At 32.4% G+C, this 20,113-nt stretch overlaps 1 protein-coding gene across 1 annotated transcript in view; it reads right to left on the bottom strand.

The window, feature by feature from the left end:
• LOC118186881 (uncharacterized) overlaps positions 1-20,113 on the bottom strand; it is a 146,351-nt gene that overhangs the window by 21,985 nt on the left and 104,253 nt on the right. The window contains exons 3-8 of the mRNA XM_035357078.2: positions 15,663-15,863; positions 15,156-15,246; positions 8,136-8,304; positions 7,203-7,324; positions 4,876-5,005; positions 3,895-4,080 (exon numbers count right to left, since the gene is read on the bottom strand). Of these exons, the coding sequence (XP_035212969.1) occupies positions 3,895-4,080; positions 4,876-5,005; positions 7,203-7,324; positions 8,136-8,304; positions 15,156-15,246; positions 15,663-15,863 (899 nt within the window). The remainder of the gene's footprint in view (positions 1-3,894; positions 4,081-4,875; positions 5,006-7,202; positions 7,325-8,135; positions 8,305-15,155; positions 15,247-15,662; positions 15,864-20,113) is intronic.

The raw sequence follows: 20,113 nt of genomic DNA on the forward strand, positions 1-20,113 counted from the left end.
GTTATAAATTTGGATATACAGAACTGCACATTGTTACATTTGGTGATGGTAATGTTCATAGGTAGATGAGATATAATAAAGTTTGTAATAATAAATAGATACAATAAAGTTCGTCAGTCTATCCATATAGTACGAGTCAGTAGAGTGTGGTGCACACAGTTGTTAGAGCACACAGTTCAGTATGATACACTTAATAATTGAACCATAAGTCTAGATAGTTCATGTCAGTTCAGTGAATTGCACTCATATGCCAAATCATTAGGATAAGGAGCATACTGACGAATGCACTGTACTGTTATCTTTTAATTCCCAATAATTTTATCTTTTAATCTTTTAATTTCCAATCAATTATTATTGTTCTTAAGTATTGGGAATCAAGATCAAGACCAATGGCTTAGTGGCCAAATGTCTGGCATTTGTATAAATAAATAAAATAAAAACATTTAAATACATTTTAAACTATTTTTTATCATTGTTTTTTTATATTAAATAGCAAATACAATAACTATCCTAGCTTCCATTAAAATTTCTCAGCCTCTATTAAAATCAGAGCGTTAGTCTACAACACCAACAATTTAAGGGCTGAATAATATGAAAGTACGACTGAGAAATATTAACCCCCTATCCCCAGGTAATGCATTTGAATGTGCATAGTTTCTGGTAAGAGAATGAAGTGGGAAGAAGAAAGATAAATTTATATACAGCAGTATCTCAGCACTAACAAGGCAAGGTGTCTGTTAAGGACTTGAAACATAAACATAACTTGAAAACTTAAATATGCAAACACTGTATAATCAGATTACAAGCTATTTACAATATATGTGTTCTCCAATTAAAGTCGAATCGATATGATGCAAAAAGGTATAATTATTATGTAATCGCATGGTTTATATTACCCAGATTGAGAATATATACTGGCAGGTAGGCACTGCATGCAATTATATATCGGGCTAATTACAATCTACATTATGTCTGTAATAAAAACCCATTGTTTTTACTGCCTACACAATTAAATCTGGTAAAAGTAGTATTGTTAGTAAGGTATTTTTTTGGTTACTGACAAATTGAATAAATAAGGACTATGTACGCATTACAACCTAACGCATATCGTTATTATGATAGAGACACTTATGTGACATTGAGGACCTACTCTTGAAATGCAGAGAATAAAAATCTAAAGTATAAGAATTTTGTTTTAAGAGATGTCTCTTTTCGATAAACGAAAGATATTTTTCGTACGAATGTACATCTGTAATGATACAGTAAGAAACAATCAGCGTTCATGGCAACCTAATTGAAGATTAAAACTAAGTAGCTGTATCTAGTACAAAAATGAACCGTTTAGATGGTATAATGGTTAGGGGAGTGACTAATGGTCCGTGATGTGGTGGTATGGTTTTGCAGGGCTGACCTCACAATATGTCTGTCCTCTCTCACGTTAGCCATGGGAAGGCGTTGAGATCCTTCATGCCGTTCAGTATGATCCTCAGCAATCCATTGATTCCATATTCGCATGACAGTGGCTGGATGCGACCCGCGATATCCCGAAAAGATAATTTACACTTAAGATAGGGAACGATCCTGCATCTATCAAATTTCGAAATTTGCTAGTAAGCATTTTCTCTTCTTATTCGAGGCATAACACGATATTCTGAACAAATCTTTGCAAAACTTTTACCGAATGAAAAATCCACTACACAACTTTTTTTTTTTTTTTTTTTTTTTGCAGTGCTTCAGATGTCGTTTCTCCCTCCTGCGTCGTCTAAATGCGCGCAAATACTAATCATTTGCATATCCCAACTTCTTTTTCCTTTCATGTGATTTTGACGTTCGTCAAATCGTTTGTTTCTGGTTTTGCAATTTTAATGGGCAGCAATGTATTGAAAGTTGGGAACTTTAAGAATTCAATAATAGATTCCGTAGGATCTTATAAGCCTAATTATTATGATCTAATTTTATGATTTGCATTCTTCGAACTGTTTTGATGCTAGTTTTAAGATATTATTAGATGAATAATTTTAATAGTTTATTTTCGTTATTATTTGTTATTAAGTTTGTTATTATTCCTGGCATTAGCATTGGCACCTGCCAAGCATAAGTTAAAAAAACAACCTATTTATAAAATCATGTGAAGTGGTAAAATGATGAATGCTGAGGTGAACGAATATGTAAAAACTAAGATAATGATTTTTGATGTACATCAGGGGTAAAATCAAAACATGAGACACATTAAAATACATAGTATTAAAATACTACTACACAATTTGTAAAGATCCCTTTTTTCAGGTACTGAAAAAATTAGTATTAACCTGCTTACCTATTAAACGATCAAGAGGCAATTAAGACGGAGGAACGTATGATTGAGGTAGTTAAGCCAGATTTAGCATTTTATATAAAATTCCTTTTTTTTTTTAAATTTAAAAATGTGGAAACGTGAATCTTTACGCCATTGAAAATTTTAAGTTAATGGAAGTACAATACCCGCCGCTTTTTAAAATAATTTCTCTTCCAAACACATTTGAATTTAATCAGCAACTGAGTATAATAGACAGAAGTTTGTGCATTGCAAATTGAGATACTAGTTTTAAATTTTGCAAGTAAAATAATAGCTAACATCTAATGCAATTATTCAGCCTAAAATAACTATGAAAATTTAATGCTACGTTTCAAATATCTGCGCAATGTTGATATACATTTTAATTAAAAAATATTTATATAATTACGTTCTCCGATGAAATTTAATCTCTTAAAAACAACTATCCTATCTGTGGTTTTTTCATATTGCTCAACAACTGTTTTTAAATTGTATTTCAACTTTGTAAAACTATTGGCAGCTTTTTTTGACCAGCACCTTTCGATACAAGTGTTACTCTTAGAGCTTCCAATTTCGGTCAAATCTATTTTATTGAATCACTACATACCTGGACGATAAAGTCACAGTACACAGTGCGTTTAGTGGATGCAATACGAAAAACTTTGACAGGTAGAAGTGGGATTTTGGCACTGAAGAATTAGTCTTTCCAACCTAAGTCTTATAAACTTTGGAGGTGAGTTTAATAAACAGTGGTTTTTCTATTCATTAGTATGTACAGTTCGACTGCCTCATCCGTGACCAGAGCAAACACGCATACGCCATTTGGACCTAATTATTATTCTCAAAATAGGGTGGAAGGAAGGGAACTTTCTTTCCCTCGAGCATATAAATTCTCACTTTCCGGAGAAGAGAAGACTTTCACCTGACCTTTCACGTTGCAGCAAGTAATAACGCTCCTTTTGGACGAGTCTATGTGTTTTGGCAGAATTCCAGCCAAAGTTGCATTTGAGACTGTCGAATTATATTTGCTTTGGCTCCTAGAAACCTGAACTTATAAGCGGCTGAGTTTATTAATCAGTGAGTTATGGTGGGCACTGTATGTCTACTACCAAGGGCTGCGAAAATAAAGGCCAGGTAAGAGACATGTTTAATATATATATGAGCATGTGTATGTATGTATTTGTCTATATAAACAGACTAACGAAGTAACCAACTAATGACACAGAGCACAAATACTGCAAGCGCATGACAGGAAACTCCAAGGTATGACACTATATATGGTGTCTCTTCTTTATAGGTCTAAAGACACATCTATGCTGTATGTTCACCACATTAAATAACGATGATGGAATTTTACTACGTTGTGGAGGTAAATAATCTGCAGATAAAAGCTGGATGGGAAGAAACATACCCTATTACCTAGTTTTCTTTTCTTTCTTCTGCCCGGTCATTCGTCCGAAAACGAAAAAATTAATTTCTATAACCAACATGAAAAAAATATAACACACAAATATACCATCAGTACCTGTTGTTTTTAGCATTAAGAGAAAAGGATAAATCATAGATGGTGGGTATCTTACCTCGTAGTAGGCCAAGTAACCTTTCTCTCTGGTTGCTTCTCCTTTTTCTCCTGGTCCTTCAGCAGGAGAGCCAATATCCGTTTCATCCGGGTCTGAGAGCGTGTAAGATCGTCCATAGGTCGGAATTCCAACCACTAACTTCTTGGGATCGGCACCTTTCTTGATGTAGTGTTTCACCGTCCATTCCTAAAGAGTATCGACAAGTTAGTACGTTGAAAATGACCACAATTTCAGTTACATTGAACGAAACAATGGCTAGTTGTTGCCGCAAGGTACAACTTTACAAGAATTAACATCCAAAATCTTCCTGTTTCAATATAATACCTCAAAAATAAGTTTACTATTAAAAATTCAAATATGTGATTGAAAAATGCTAAAGAATTAAAAAATTAATTTGACGTAACTATGCTTACATCCCAGCTAAAAACAGAAAAAGAAGCAGTGTTCTCGCACCCCTTGAAGAGCACTGAATTTCGTTAGTAAAAGAAAGTGCAAAAATGGTCTTCAAATGAAGTTAGTATTTACTGGGAGGCGAATTATTTGGAGATACAGTGTGAAAAACTGAAAGGGGAAAAATCGTCTTCATGCCAAATATGGTTCTAGGATTTCTTTATTTCCTTCTTTATGCTTCATATACCGCTGTTAAAATCAGAAAGTACCAGTATTTGATTCTATAATAATAGCAGTTGTCGAGTTATGGCCTCCATAAAGAAAAATAAATGTTGTTCCCTAATGCATTGCGACTTTTTATTTATTGAACATTACCATAATATTGTTTTAGTTTTCTCCAAATTAATTTACAATGCTATGAAATTTCTTCAAGGAGCATGCGGTGGCTTCCTCAACCAGTTAGTATCTCTGAATTTAATTTTTTCATTTATGTACTAGTAAATAAAGGGAAAACAGAATGCTTATGATTTGATTCTTTTAATCCTATGTTATTAAGCGATGCTTGTATACCGGAGGAGATATTTCACTTACCACATTGAGGATACGATTAGGATCCCATTCTTCAAGTCCCGGCATCTCCCTGAGCGGTGAATGGTGATTGACGACAGGTTCATGAGCCGTGTGGTAATCGTACGTCAACAAATTGAAGAAGTCCAAGTTCCTCAAAAGAAAACATGAAAAATGTGTGAAGTCAAATTTAATATTTTAAAGTTCGGTAGATTTATTTGCTATAATAATATACATAAAATGCATATCGTCTACGCACATACGTAAGTATGCATCTCACACAACTCAAAAACGAGTAGCTGCAGAACGTTGAAATTTTGTATATGTGACTGCTAAACATGTAATTGTGTACCTTCCTTTTTCGTTGCAATCCGATGACTTCTGACTAATTTGATTATTAAGCAAGGATTCAAAGGCATTTTGGATTCAATGAACGGGCAGAAAAGTGTTTTATACTCTCATTGCTATTACTATGAAGAACAAATCACTTTCTCTATCTTTTATAACGAAAGATAGTGTCTGATTTCTCACAAGGTTGCTTGTCTAATTTGTTAAATCATCTAATCACAGTCATCGCCACTTAATATAATCGCTATCAACTCGCTCAAGATGCATCTATTTGTATAATTAATCATAGGGAATTCTTTATTTATTTTAATCAGCAGATCGTTTAACGTGATCAGATTATTGGATTCTCTATTTTTCCAAGCAAAATCATGTCATAAAGCTCTTCATGTAAGTCGATAACATTCTAAAATTAATCAAACATGGTTTATAAACATTCTTAAATTATGGAAACGCGTAAAAATTGTGATGCTGAATATATAGAGTCATTCTGTTTAAATACATGTGGCATGCAGTACATCAGCAGTTTTTAATGCATGGACTTTTAAATAGGATAATGAAATGAAGAATATCAATTTTCCTTACATACAGCCCCACATACAGCCATGTATGGTAAATTTTTCTCGAAAGCAAACTGATATTGATTTCCCTACACTAAATATCACATTCACAGTTCAGTTGTGTTATCAAGAAATTATTAGAGCGATGAAAAGGTATTTCTGATAGATTGAGCACTAGAATCTTTTCCAGCATAGAAAATGTGTATAAAAGCGTGAGTTAAGCTTAGAAAAACTTAACTTCTTAGTATTACTAAATCTGGTTAATATATCGTGTAGCCGCATTTCAGAAAGATAATAAAGAGCTATTTTTGTTTCGGTAAATGAAGAAACAGAGGAACGCAGGAAAGTAATTGGAAATACTGGATTGCATCAAACATATTGATAGGCAAGGTTAAAGGTTAAGTGCGAAATAAACATAAAAAACTCCGAAGACTTTCAGATTTCATATTACGCCCAAAAAGGCGTTTATTTCACGAGGGATTCAAAACGGGATTTGAAAAGTAATACAGACATTCAAAGACATTCGACGTAAAATACCATTAGACATGGTAACATCTTTACGTTGTCTAAGATGTAATATAAAGAATAATACACAATACCAGTAAGAAATGTAAAAAAAACCTCGCGCATAAAATATCCGTGCTTAAGATGTACGCGATGTTAATGTTAATGGAGTGCTTGAAATCGTTGAGTTTGTTAATAAAAAATTCATTAAAGTTTCACAAAATATGAAATAGATAATGAAATAAATTCCAAATATGGGCTTTCAGAAGCCCATATTCGAGTGGAGGACTACATTATTCAAAATTCGATGTCTCTAGGTACCGTTGTTTTTTTCACAGTGCGAGAAACATACATACATTCATGCAGATTCTTCATTATTTAATTTCTTTAAATATAATACAGGATTCTAATATTTGGTGGCAGAAATTTGCGAAGTGATTCACACTTTTATAGTGAACCAACGCAAAATGCCAAAACGAAATTAATAGGCCTTCTGGGCAAATTGCCTCTTTGGGCTAATAAAAATAAAAAATGCATCCTGGCTTCTGAAGCAGTTAAAACAGACATCAAATATTGCTATTTTCATCTCGGATATATATAACAGCTGCTATTTTCTTCTCGGATATACACATAAAAAATATTCAAGAAAACCAGTTCAGCAGCAAAGGAATAAATACTGACTTCGAGATTGATCCCCCTCCCCCCCCCAAAAAGCAGGAAAAATATCTTATTAAAAATGGTGTTATAAGTGTAAATTATGAAAATCTGAAGCGCATTAAGAAATAACGGAACTGCCATAATTGATGCGGGCATGAGCAACCTTTTCTATTTTATATGAAAACTTTGTTTGGGTTATCAGAATAAAAATATTATTATCCGAAACTTCTATGCTTAGCGGCTAGGATTAATGGTTAATACTGTATATTTGATGTGTATCCTTACTTGGAAAGGATTGGGATGTCGTATCCTTTGTCGATGTACTCTTTCCCGGCAGGAACGGCCATAGTCAACAATAGTTTGGATTTACCGCTGCTTTCTTCAGAATCGAATGCTTCTCGAAGTTCCTGCATTCGAGTAAAGAAAAAAATATTCGTGAATTATGAAACAACAATAACAGTAATAAAAAGAATAACCTTTCAATAGCTATAATTTTATATATTTTATTACCAATAATAAACCTATTTTATAAGATCTAGTTTTGAAACTGCGGATCCTTTTCACTAGACTAAATTCATCCGAACAAAGAAAATTTCGATGTAAAAAAAGGCGCACTGGAAATGATGCATTATAATAAAGAATGACGATACTACGTTTTTCGATAATAGGTCGCAGAGGAGAGAGAAATGGTTGGCTGAAACAAGGGTCATAGGAATAGAAACACTAAAGTCTCGATGTTAGATTCATAATTGATAATTTCAGTGATGCCAGAATCTTTTATCAAGATTCTGAGAATGCCAAGTTCTATTTTTTTCAGTCAAATTTAGATATTTTTGTCAATATAATTGTTATATACTGAGAGGCAGGATGAGTTAATAATCAGCTTAACTTATATAGCTGTGTATAATTATATCGTACAGAGTCGTAAACCAGCAAACTCAATCGCTAAATAAAATGAAATCCCATTTCAGTTAATTTAACAATAAGCACTAACTATCATAGCATTCCTACTATTAATTATGTTGTAATTTAAATTATGATGATCTTATTGAATTATGATGTGATTTAAATGAATAAGGATTAGAAAAACTCATCTAAATGGTATAATAGAGATATTTCTTTTCACTTATGTTATTTATCCTAAAAATTTCAATCTATCATCTTGAAACAGCCAAAGAAAGGGGGAAAAATCCTTCTTTTTTTAATCCTGTTTCTCACCTGAACAAGCTTTGCGTATCCTTCTCTATCCTCGTCTTGTCCTCCGTCACGGAAACCCGGATATTCCCAATCGAGGTCCAAGCCATCGAATCCGTGCTTTCTCAAGAAACTGACAGCACTTCTTACGAATCTCTGGCGGGTAGAACTGGACTCCACTAACTTCGAAAACCTGTCAAAGTAATGAGATAATTTAGTAGAGGTGGGTTCACACGAAAGAGGCAGCACAAAAAGAGGCTAAAAAGGTTCTAGTTATAAAAAAAATTCGAATCTAAAAACGCTTTATGAAAATTACAGTTCTGTATGTATTAAATTACAGTATAACTGAACTACACCAGTCACTTTCGAATCATATGGACGACAACATAGCAATTATGCCATCAGATATTTGGAAGGATCCTTAAAGCTGCATAAATAAAGAGATTGAATTAGCAAGTTAAATTATTACTGCGTTGAAATGGATAAAAAAAGGTCTGAAATCAATTAGCATCTTACCTATAATTAATAGCCAAAACAGGTGATAAATTTTCTACCTATGAACACAGAGTGAACAGTAACTATCATGTAAACATCTTGAAAACTATTTTCATTAGTCTTGAGGAAGAAAAGAGCAAACTGCTTAAGAAACAGTAATTTTGTTAAAGGACATCAGCCGAATGCATGTGATATTTAGAGGTTCTGTGAATGTCAATTATGCTACAATAGCTTCTCTTAGTATTAGAAATTGAAAAACGCTACGCCGACAGTGCTAACACGGAAACAATGTATTTCACATTCTTGTTCCTGTTACACTTTAAGAAATAAAGCACATTGTGAAAGACTAAATTTTGGGAGGCAGAGCAGATCCATAGAGTTTTCTGAATCATTCTTAATGTTTTCACTCAAAATTTATACATTATATTGTTGTTATGTTGACGGAATATATGCATTTCAAAAGCGCATTTCTTTCCATTCATTGTTTTTTCTTTCCATTCACGATACATTGAAAGTAATCATTGTTAACGTGAATAAAATATATTTATTATGTAAATATAGATGATTTGATTCTATAAGTCTTTTAGTTTTCTCAAGATTCAAATTGATCTTACTAACAACATTTTCACTTTCAAGATGTTCTTATCGAAGTAGACCAAAGGCCAAATGGATTTCGTCATATTTTTGCCAATGTTTGTTGATAAATAAGTCCTCAGATATTGAAGAAACTGAGGAAAATCTCTTTGAATCATTTATTATTGACAGTTATGGTTTACTGTCATTTATTGTCTTTGGCTTCTGACCTTGTTCCTTTTGGATTTCCCAATTCATTACCCCTTTATTCTAGAAGTTTGACTTACTGAATTTAAAAATCTTGATTTAAAAAACTTGACAAATAATTCATTAAAAGTAACCAAAAACTCATTATAAAATTAGCAGACTTCAAGTAATAATAAATTTTAAAATCCGAGGACAAAGAAACGACATTTAAAGGGAATGTACCTTTTGTGTAATTATATATGAATGTACAAAATGCGACTCAAACAAACAATTGGTATGATGTCTAATCTTGCAGTAAATTAATCTCCGATTGCAAAAAGGCCGACTAGTGACTGAGCGGATTAAAAAAAAATTCACTGAAAACTAATAGTTCGATACGGCTTAAATCCCGGCAAACGAGCTGGCAGCATTTGTGATTTCATATTCCCCCCCCCCCCCCCCATATGTAAAACTCTTTTCAGACACATGCACGAGAAACGCAAAGTTGAGAATAAAACCCTGCCGTTCAAACGTTTTCCAGAAAGAAAGCATTTTTCAGAAATATTTCTTACTGCATTTTGCGTCTGTAGGTGTGACAAAATACTAAAACGAATACCCGCCTGTTTCTCTCGGGGTGTCTTCCACTAAGGCATCCCTCATTTTAGAAGATAACCCTTGTATCCTTTGACCTAATCAATTAAGCTAATTTAACAGACTAAGTACAAGTAGACATATTATTAAAAAAAATTCAGTTACTTTAACAGTGTAAATAAAATGGAGTACGTGAAAACTCAATTCAGTCCCGACTGGTTGTCTTTCTTCGGCCACTATCAAACTGCGGAGTACCAGTTGCTAGCGGTAAAGGACATTTACTTTCAATACGACTCGTGCTATCAACCTAAGACTAATGTTATATTATGTAAGTAATTTTCAATCGAAACTGATTCACTTTAAATGTCTTCTGTAAATGCCCATTTGACAAAATGTGAATCATTTTTTTTTTCAAATTTAATCTATATGTTATTGATTAACAAAGTAAGCTATTTAAAAACAATAGATGCAGTTCTTAAGAATATATTTTTTTGCTTTTCTAATCGGGTTGATTTAAACAAATATGCATTTAATTTATCATATACCTAATTAAAACTTCCGATATTTTTATATAATTCAGTTATATATTTTTCTCTTTAGTATATGCAGAAGATATGTAACGTTGCTATGTTGATCTAAATGTCTGTTGATCTATTATCCCATAAAATGTTTCGATATTCCAGCTAAGCTATCTGTATTGACATTGCATTGATAAACCATACAAACCTTAAAACAGCAATTTTAGTCGACCTTTAAAACCTGAACCCTTTCAACTTCTTTCGATATTTTATATGATATCTTTGCAATTAATGCGTCATTTTATAAACACAACGGTATATTAATAACCGATATACTGTATTTATATTACATTATTTTTAACAGCCTGAAAAAGGCTTTGAATAGGATAATTCAATTATGCAAATCCATAAGAGGAATCACTGATAATAATTTTCTGTAATACTATCATTCCGTAAGAAAATCAAAATAGTGTGGAGCAGTATTTGGTCTTCCTGAAGTTATATTTACATATATTTACGTATATATATGTATATATATATATATATATATATATGTGTGTGTGTGTGTGTGTGTGTGTGTAGTGAAAATACGCAGCAATATTGATAGCGTAGCACGCAGATAGCATAAAACGTAGAATGTTGAATCCGTAATGAACATCAAGAAACTTTGATTACATAGAATGTTGATCCATCTGGCAGCGGAGGAACGTTAAATAGTCATCTTTATTTTAAAAAGCAAGTTGTGGCCGCAAACAAATGTTTTGCCTGTTTCAAAATGCTTACATTTTTAATAGCTTTGGAGTAAGAAAAGAGCAGCAGACAGCAGTCCAGCTAGGCCGAAGTGTTGAAAGCAAGTGCGTTGTGTTAAGGATCAAATCTTAATTCTGACTTAGTTACTTTTTTTTCTCAATGCATTTTTTTATTGGATAATTAATACTTCTGTAGAATTATTATTGGCTGTTTGAGTTCCATTCGTACTATCAGTGTCATGTAAGAGTCATATGACATAAGTAAGTCTCAAAATGACGCAGTGCAGAAAGCGATTACAAACAGCAAATAATAATAATTATACTGCATTATTAATTATTCAGTCATTGACAGTCGAAACTAACTCATTGTGAAGTAGGATTTCCTCCTGAACAGATGTCACTTGCGAATTTTCTAAATTTCGGCCTAGCTGGGCTGCTGTTTGCCGCTCTTTTCTTACTGAAAAGCTATCGAAAATGTAAGCGTTCTGAAACAGGTCTTAAAATAAAGACGAATATTTAATTTGCCTCGGGTGCAAGTTGCTTTTCATTATAAATCAGCATTTTGCTCCATCACTGTTTCTACAAGATCATTACTTGTAAGTCTGCTGTGTATATATTACTGAAAGAATTAATTAAAAGGTAAGAATTATGTGCAAAAATTGTTATTTTGTTATTAATATACATATGTATATATATAGTGAACCTAAGATATATTATCATTAAAATACTCAACAACTGCAACTCAGTCAAATATAGCTTGTCAAAAAATAACCCCAACATTTGATATATACATTATTTTCACATTCAGTAGTCAAATAACTTCTGCTTATAGCAATAGTTTTTGTGAGACTAATTTATTAAGCTTTAAAGCTATTAGATGATCTTCTGAAGCCGGGAAGAGTGACAAATCGACTATAAATTGTGCGGGACTCAAATCATAGATTTTCCAAGTGCTAATTGAACTTGCTACTATATCCATGAACCACAAGGTACGATAACATAAATCCATGAAAACTTATTTGCATTATTAGGTTCAAATTTTTATTGCGTTTTTGGTGCTACTTTGGTAGACGGTTGCACGGATTTTAGTATTTGGTCTTCCTGAAGTTATATTTACATATATTTACGTATATATATGTATATATATATATATATATATATATATATGTGTGTGTGTGTGTGTGTGTGTGTGTAGTGAAAATACGCAGCAATATTGATAGCGTAGCACGCAGATAGCATAAAACGTAGAATGTTGAATCCGTAATGAACATCAAGAAACTTTGATTACATAGAATGTTGATCCATCTGGCAGCGGAGGAACGTTAAATAGTCATCTTTATTTTAAAAAGCAAGTTGTGGCCGCAAACAAATGTTTTGCCTGTTTCAAAATGCTTACATTTTTAATAGCTTTGGAGTAAGAAAAGAGCAGCAGACAGCAGTCCAGCTAGGCCGAAGTGTTGAAAGCAAGTGCGTTGTGTTAAGGATCAAATCTTAATTCTGACTTAGTTACTTTTTTTTCTCAATGCATTTTTTTATTGGATAATTAATACTTCTGTAGAATTATTATTGGCTGTTTGAGTTCCATTCGTACTATCAGTGTCATGTAAGAGTCATATGACATAAGTAAGTCTCAAAATGACGCAGTGCAGAAAGCGATTACAAACAGCAAATAATAATAATTATACTGCATTATTAATTATTCAGTCATTGACAGTCGAAACTAACTCATTGTGAAGTAGGATTTCCTCCTGAACAGATGTCACTTGCGAATTTTCTAAATTTCGGCCTAGCTGGGCTGCTGTTTGCCGCTCTTTTCTTACTGAAAAGCTATCGAAAATGTAAGCGTTCTGAAACAGGTCTTAAAATAAAGACGAATATTTAATTTGCCTCGGGTGCAAGTTGCTTTTCATTATAAATCAGCATTTTGCTCCATCACTGTTTCTACAAGATCATTACTTGTAAGTCTGCTGTGTATATATTACTGAAAGAATTAATTAAAAGGTAAGAATTATGTGCAAAAATTGCTATTTTGTTATTAATATACATATGTATATATATAGTGAACCTAAGATATATTATCATTAAAATACTCAACAACTGCAACTCAGTCAAATATAGCTTGTCAAAAAATAACCCCAACATTTGATATATACATTATTTTCACATTCAGTAGTCAAATAACTTCTGCTTATAGCAATAGTTTTTGTGAGACTAATTTATTAAGCTTTAAAGCTATTAGATGATCTTCTGAAGCCGGGAAGAGTGACAAATCGACTATAAATTGTGCGGGACTCAAATCATAGATTTTCCAAGTGCTAATTGAACTTGCTACTATATCCATGAACCACAAGGTACGATAACATAAATCCATGAAAACTTATTTGCATTATTAGGTTCAAATTTTTATTGCGTTTTTGGTGCTACTTTGGTAGACGGTTGCACGGATTTTTGGCGATTTACGTTGGCGCAATTGTTGGCGCGATTTTTACAATCGTCAGCCATTTTGAAAAACGCTGTTTTTACGCATAGTAAAGTATTCGAAACTTAAAAAAAAAATAAATAAACATCCTTAAAAGTAATGGATTAATTTTTGTTGAAAATGTCGTTTTTTAAGATGGCAGGCAAGTGTAAATAAATACATTTACTATCAGTATAAAGTACTAAAGTAAGGCTATTATTACTTTCATATAGCAAAAAAGGGAATAAAAACACCGCTATAAAAACATTGTGCCAACGTTTAATAATTAAAATATTACTGAAATTGAATATCGAATTAAAAACCATCATACCAACATTTAAAAGAATTAGAATATTATTAAATTCAAATACTTTAAAATACGTTATATAGAATATAATTAACATTAAAACATATGTGACAATAATTATCTCAGCAATTTTTGAAAATAGTGTATTAACTTTTTTTAAACAAAATTGAAGTATACAATTATAAAAGAAAAGAAAAATATGTACTTACATTTTTTGAGTCATTTAACCTGTTGTTTATTGATAAGTACCACAAAAAAATCGGAATGATAATTGAATCGGCTCTTTTAACCATCTTCATCTGTGATCTACATTTCTCGCACTTCATTGAAGAAGCAATTAGCGAGGTTTCCTCCAAAAATTTAAAATTAATTTCCTCTGACGCTATTAACAATTTATAAATAAATCTTTGATTAGGAAAGACAGGTTGGCCAAAATAAAGACTCAAAGGGCAATTTTTTTTTATTCCAATAACAATAATTCTTGGTAATTCCCAATAACATCATTCATCTTCGAAACGGAGATATCCATTCCATTTGAAATCTGAGGAATTCGAAGAGATGAATAATAAAATTTTAAAATGGCGCGGTAATGCACAAATATTCAGTAACCAATCAGGGAGCTGATTACATCACGCATAGAATTAAAATTATTTAAATAATCTTTCATTATAAAATCATTTTTAAAACAAATGCAAAATTAAATTTTATTTTAATATTTAACAGCCATAAGTAATGTTTAAAACATTAGATTAAATTTATAGATATTAATAACACCAATTACTTTTTAAGTAAGGTGACGTCATTGATTACATCATCCACAATATAAAATATTATAAACAACAAAATTTTTATTTCAAATAAAAATGTAAAATTAAATTGATTTTTAATATTTAGAAGCCATAAATAATATTTAAAACACCGAAGTTATGCATAATAAAACGCATTATTTTTTTAATAAAATGACAACAAAGTATCGGTTACCATAAATAACTTATCCAGCAATGGGTTTACGATAAGTTGTATTACTCGCCAAAAGGCAAATCGCCAAAAAGTCGCCAAAATACGTGCAAGCGTCTACCAAAGTAGCACCGCGTTTTTTAATAAAATATCCAATTTTTGAACGTTCTGTGTAATCTTCCTCGCCCCTCCCAAAAAAGTCGTTCTTACCTTTTAGATCCTTCATTCCATCCTCCTACTGCTATCATGACTTTCAACTTCGGATTATATGTTTTGAGATTGGTAAATTTCTTGTAATTACCTGTAAAAATATTCAGCAGAAACAATACTCATTAATTGTAATAAAGTTTTTAAAAATTTTATGCTGTTATAGAATATGCTGACTTTAATTCTATTATAGCGTAACTCAAAAGAAATGTTACGCTAGCCATACGGTCAAGTTTTATAATAATCACGTAAAATGTTAATAAAAATAAAACAAAAGAAATAATTTAATTATTAGAGTTTATTATCTCGCATGTTGTTACACACATAATTATTACGATAACAAGAATCATAGTGCAATGCACATATGAATTGAATAATAACTCTAATTAATACATAACTCATTTTCTTTTAGTTAATGGAAGGAAAAGTATATAGATCAGTAATTTATAGTGCAATCCAAGTTGCTTGGGTAACAAATGATCGTACGTAATATCTTAAACGTTAACTCACCCAATTGTATGTCATTATACGAATCGAAAGGTTTTAGTTCATAATCTTTGTTCATTCCTGCAAATGCGTAGATGAGGTGCGTGCACATGTATGGATTGATGTTCTCTGGCGTGAATTTGGCAAAACCTGGCCGATAGATGGCCCAGTTGGCATAATAGCAAACTAATTTCATGTCATGGGTGGAGCTCCTTTTGGCAGCATCTGTTGAAAGAAAATGGAGTTGAAAGAAGTGAGACATTTATGATTTTGCATTGCAGTTAATCGGCGTACGATAATATGAACAATTTAATTGAGTTTTTATGAATACTAAATACTTTTACTAACCATGATACAGCCCAATAATGGCCGAGTGTTAATGTTGCTGAACACTGGTAGTTCGACCTAGGTTCTACTCCAGGCAGAGGGGTTGGCTAAATGGGCATTTTCTTGGTTTCCCCCATGTGTAAGGCAGATCCGCGCAGATTTCCTTTGAAAAGTCCTCCATGAAAGCATCCCACCCCTTAAGCAGACAGTCTTCCCGTATTGTAAAGTATTGTAAATAGGAATTCAGATAATGTCTAAATGTACACATAGCTGTCATGATTTTATGTATCTATCATATGTAACTTGTACAAGACAATGATTGTAATCAACATATCTATGCTTATACACAGGCCTTGTATGCTCATGTAATATTTATATGTATATTTTTACACGGAGGAAATTTTCCCTTCTGCCAGGATGACTACTAACACTGTAAGACTTTTACAACAAAGTCAGGTCAGTGGTTATCTCAGGCGGCGCTCAGTCTTCCCGTGCTTTGTCAAAATCAGATAAACCAAAAACCACGAAACATTCTTAAACAAGTTTGATTGGTTAATTGGTTAAAGTGGTCATCAGGAGCACACGGTACCGGGTTTAAATCCTGGCTAACGGCTGACTGTATGGGAGGTTTCATGGTTTTTCCATGCATAATTCAAGAAAGAGATGGTCTCAGGGTTTTTCTACGGAAAGTGACTTATATATATGTTACACACCGGGAAAGCATGAAAACCCATGGATAGCTAGATTATTCTCTATATTTCGATGCTCGTGTAGAAATACCAGTGCTCGGTGGTTTTATCCTCTTATACAAAGATGATAGCCATTTCAGGCTTTTCGCTTTAAAAAATGATTCAAGCGTGAATTATGGGTCGAGTAGATATGATAAATGGAGTAGCACATCAGCACTGAATAATTTAACAATTCGTGAAAAGATGTCTATATAATGATCATAAATTCTTACTGTGAAAATTTCAGAAATAAAAAATCATTTGAGGATGCAAGATAAATTATTAATACTGAAACACATCAACTTCGAATTCGTGGATCAGCCATTGCTTCTTTGTAGCATGCAGTCTTATGCCTCAGATCTCCAATACCGTAGAAGAAACGAAACTATACGATCCAAAATTTATTCCATTAGGAAAGAGCAATGATAAACATAGTTTTAAATAATCTGTAGACAGATGCAGGTGTTAGCTACATGTCCGGATAAGAAATCTATTTACGAAATGAAAGCACGACCATTTTCTACTTAATTACATTTTATTAGTATTAAATTTACATAATTAAAATGTCAGTTCTTTTTAAGCAGGTAAATTTGGTCCAAAAACAGAGAAAAAAGGGGACTGTATAAAATAATTAATTAACTAATTCATTAAGATAAAATATGGAGAGATGAGAAGAAGGATGCTCTCATAGGGGGCTTTCTAAGGGAATTCGGATATTTCGTTACATACGAAAAAACTCGGAAATGCAGATGCAGCTAGTCCAACGTAAGCTACCAGAGTTTAGCTGTCTCATCTCCTCGGCCATTGGGATCAAGAAGGTCTTCAGATAGTTTTCATTGATATTTAGAATGTTAAGGAAGTTTTGTTTAATGCTGATGCTGATAGGGAAGAAAACTTCAAAGTATGCCGCAATCACGATAAAGCGATCGTCAGCTATATCTTATTTCACGAAAAAGTTAAAAGCTCAACATCTACTTAACCAATAGTTTAAAAAAAGATAAAAAGATCTAATCTACTTAAACTAAATCCAGAATTTAAACAGAAATAATTAAAGTTAATTAAAAAAATACAGCCGGAGTTTTTTTAATTAACTTTAATTATTTCAACCTTTGATCGTAATTAACATTTTTTTCGAACGTATGCTAACGAATGGATGGATTACAGTTGTTACTATTGTTAATTATATCCTTTTAACGCGATTTCCTTAGCACACTTTAGTAGTTTAATTAATCGCGAAAATTGAAGCTCTCATATGCATTTAAATTTGTTTGCAAATAATATTAGTGAGCTTTTGAAACGAGTATTTGTTTCTAGATTACATTGCAGCATAACTTTCAACACGTGAGCTGCATATTTAGGTTACTCAAAGAATGGTAAACTCTTTTCATTACTATCTGTAGCAGAAAGTAGAGCACTTGCTATAAGCTGTGACACCCATATAACTGGGAGAGTTTCTTATGCCAAGAAAATATGTCTTAATCCTGGAAGGATCTCAGCTATGCATAACGAACAACGTATTATCTCGTTATTTAACAATTTTCGCTATTTTCCTACATTCCAAGCCATTGTTTATGAAAGAGGAATGGCAATTATCTATAGAATTTGCTTACAAGAGGACTGCATCCATTCTAACTCTAAGTCCTTCGAAAAAGATGTCAAGAAACTTATAATCTGATCTATCAAATTTATGTTTAACTCTAGAAAATGATATTCTTGCAGTGCGAAACGTGAAACTCCTTTAAAAAGTCCGAATTCAGTTTTTCTAAAAACTGCAAGAAATTTGGGAACAAAACAGAAGTTACTAAGTTTCCGAAATCTGAAAACTGAATTTCATTGAAACGTAAACTAATACCATATTCTTTCAAAAAGATTTTGCATCACAAAAACTGGTAATGATTCAGAAGACGATATATTGCAGGATATTAGATACTAAAAGTAATTCAGAAGAAACTGAGTCAGTTTCAGAATCAGTCAGAATAATCAGACTGTGATATTCATTCAGAAGGAATTAATGAATAGCATACCCGCTGATAGCACTGTGCTGCAATTAAGAAATTATATTTTTTCCCCATCTTATGACGTTTTTAGATATTTCTTGTTGATTTCTTATTTTTGAATATGAATATGAAATTTAATTTTTAGTGTGATTTATCAGTTTTCAGAAAATCGAGAATCGAGGGAAAAAATTATCTTGTGTCAAGATTTGGATTCAGATTTACTAAATTATGATAAAACACACTAGCGCTGGCTGTATAAGAAGAAGGATGCCTCTGTGGAAAACATTCTGGGGAAAAACTATCTATTTTTCTTCTGTGCATGGGGAAAACCAAGAAAATCTCCAGGCATTCAACCGACATTTGAACTTACTCCAGACTACCCTGCGCTCAAAGGTTTTATTCTCTTGATTGCTGGTGGGCCTACATTTACCAGGAAACTACTCTTAGAATACATACCTACATATCCTTAGTTTTTATAACTATTTTATAAAATTGGCTTAAATAGTTCTTTTTTTTTTTTTTTTTTTTGGTCGACTAAAACTTTACATGATTTGTGTTCCCCGGAAAAGGCCAACAAATGTGACGTCAAAGCCACTCACTTGTGATGTCTCATCGGAAGTATCGCTATACTGGAACAATGGAATGCATATATTTGAAAGAGAAAGCAAAAATGTATATATATACATATATACACACATATATATGTATGTAATTTTATTTTTTCGTTGCTGAATACCAAATGCTAGAAACTTCACTGTATAGCCACTGAAAATCAGCGGTGTACTGTATTGGGTCATCGTATAAATTTTTTAATACTTCTCTTATTTCTTAAAATTAAGATAGGCAAAATTATTTTAAAATCTAAAATGTACTCTCATTTATCCTGTGCTAGTTCTTAATAGTTAAGATGAGATTTTATTCTACCAGTGTTGGCAGAATGTCCAAGCTCTTCTTATCTTCAAGGAGGAGGGTCTTCTTCTAGGCTCGAGATTTCGGTTTGGAATTTCTGGAACTACTTTTGACACTGGCTTACGCATTTTATTTTATCTCACATACTGTATTAATATCACTATTAATAATTATGTAATTAAACTCATATAAAGCAAACTATGTCGAATAATCTCCTTTTGTGACTTCCATTTAGGATTGAAAAAATAACTGTTAAATAGAAGTCCACTCTTCAAAACTTGCATTAAAATAAGAGCAAGATAATATTACTACCTGCTTTTATAGCAAGTTGATGCAGGTAATCTTGTCATCCTCTTTACTTTTAATTTTATTTCAAATTTGGGATAACCCAATAATATGTGCTTATAAGGTATTTTCCCTCCTTCCCTAGCGTGCCTTCGTGGTGTAACGGTAGCACGCTGGGCCGGTGTTCCAGAGGCCCGTGGTTCGATTCCCGGTGAAGGCGGTTGAATAT

The sequence above is a fragment of the Stegodyphus dumicola genome, chromosome 3 (genome assembly GCF_044657685.1).
Source record: "Stegodyphus dumicola isolate Sdum_Otavi_A_Nest chromosome 3, ASM4465768v1".
Taxonomy (NCBI): Eukaryota; Metazoa; Arthropoda; class Arachnida; order Araneae; family Eresidae; genus Stegodyphus; species Stegodyphus dumicola.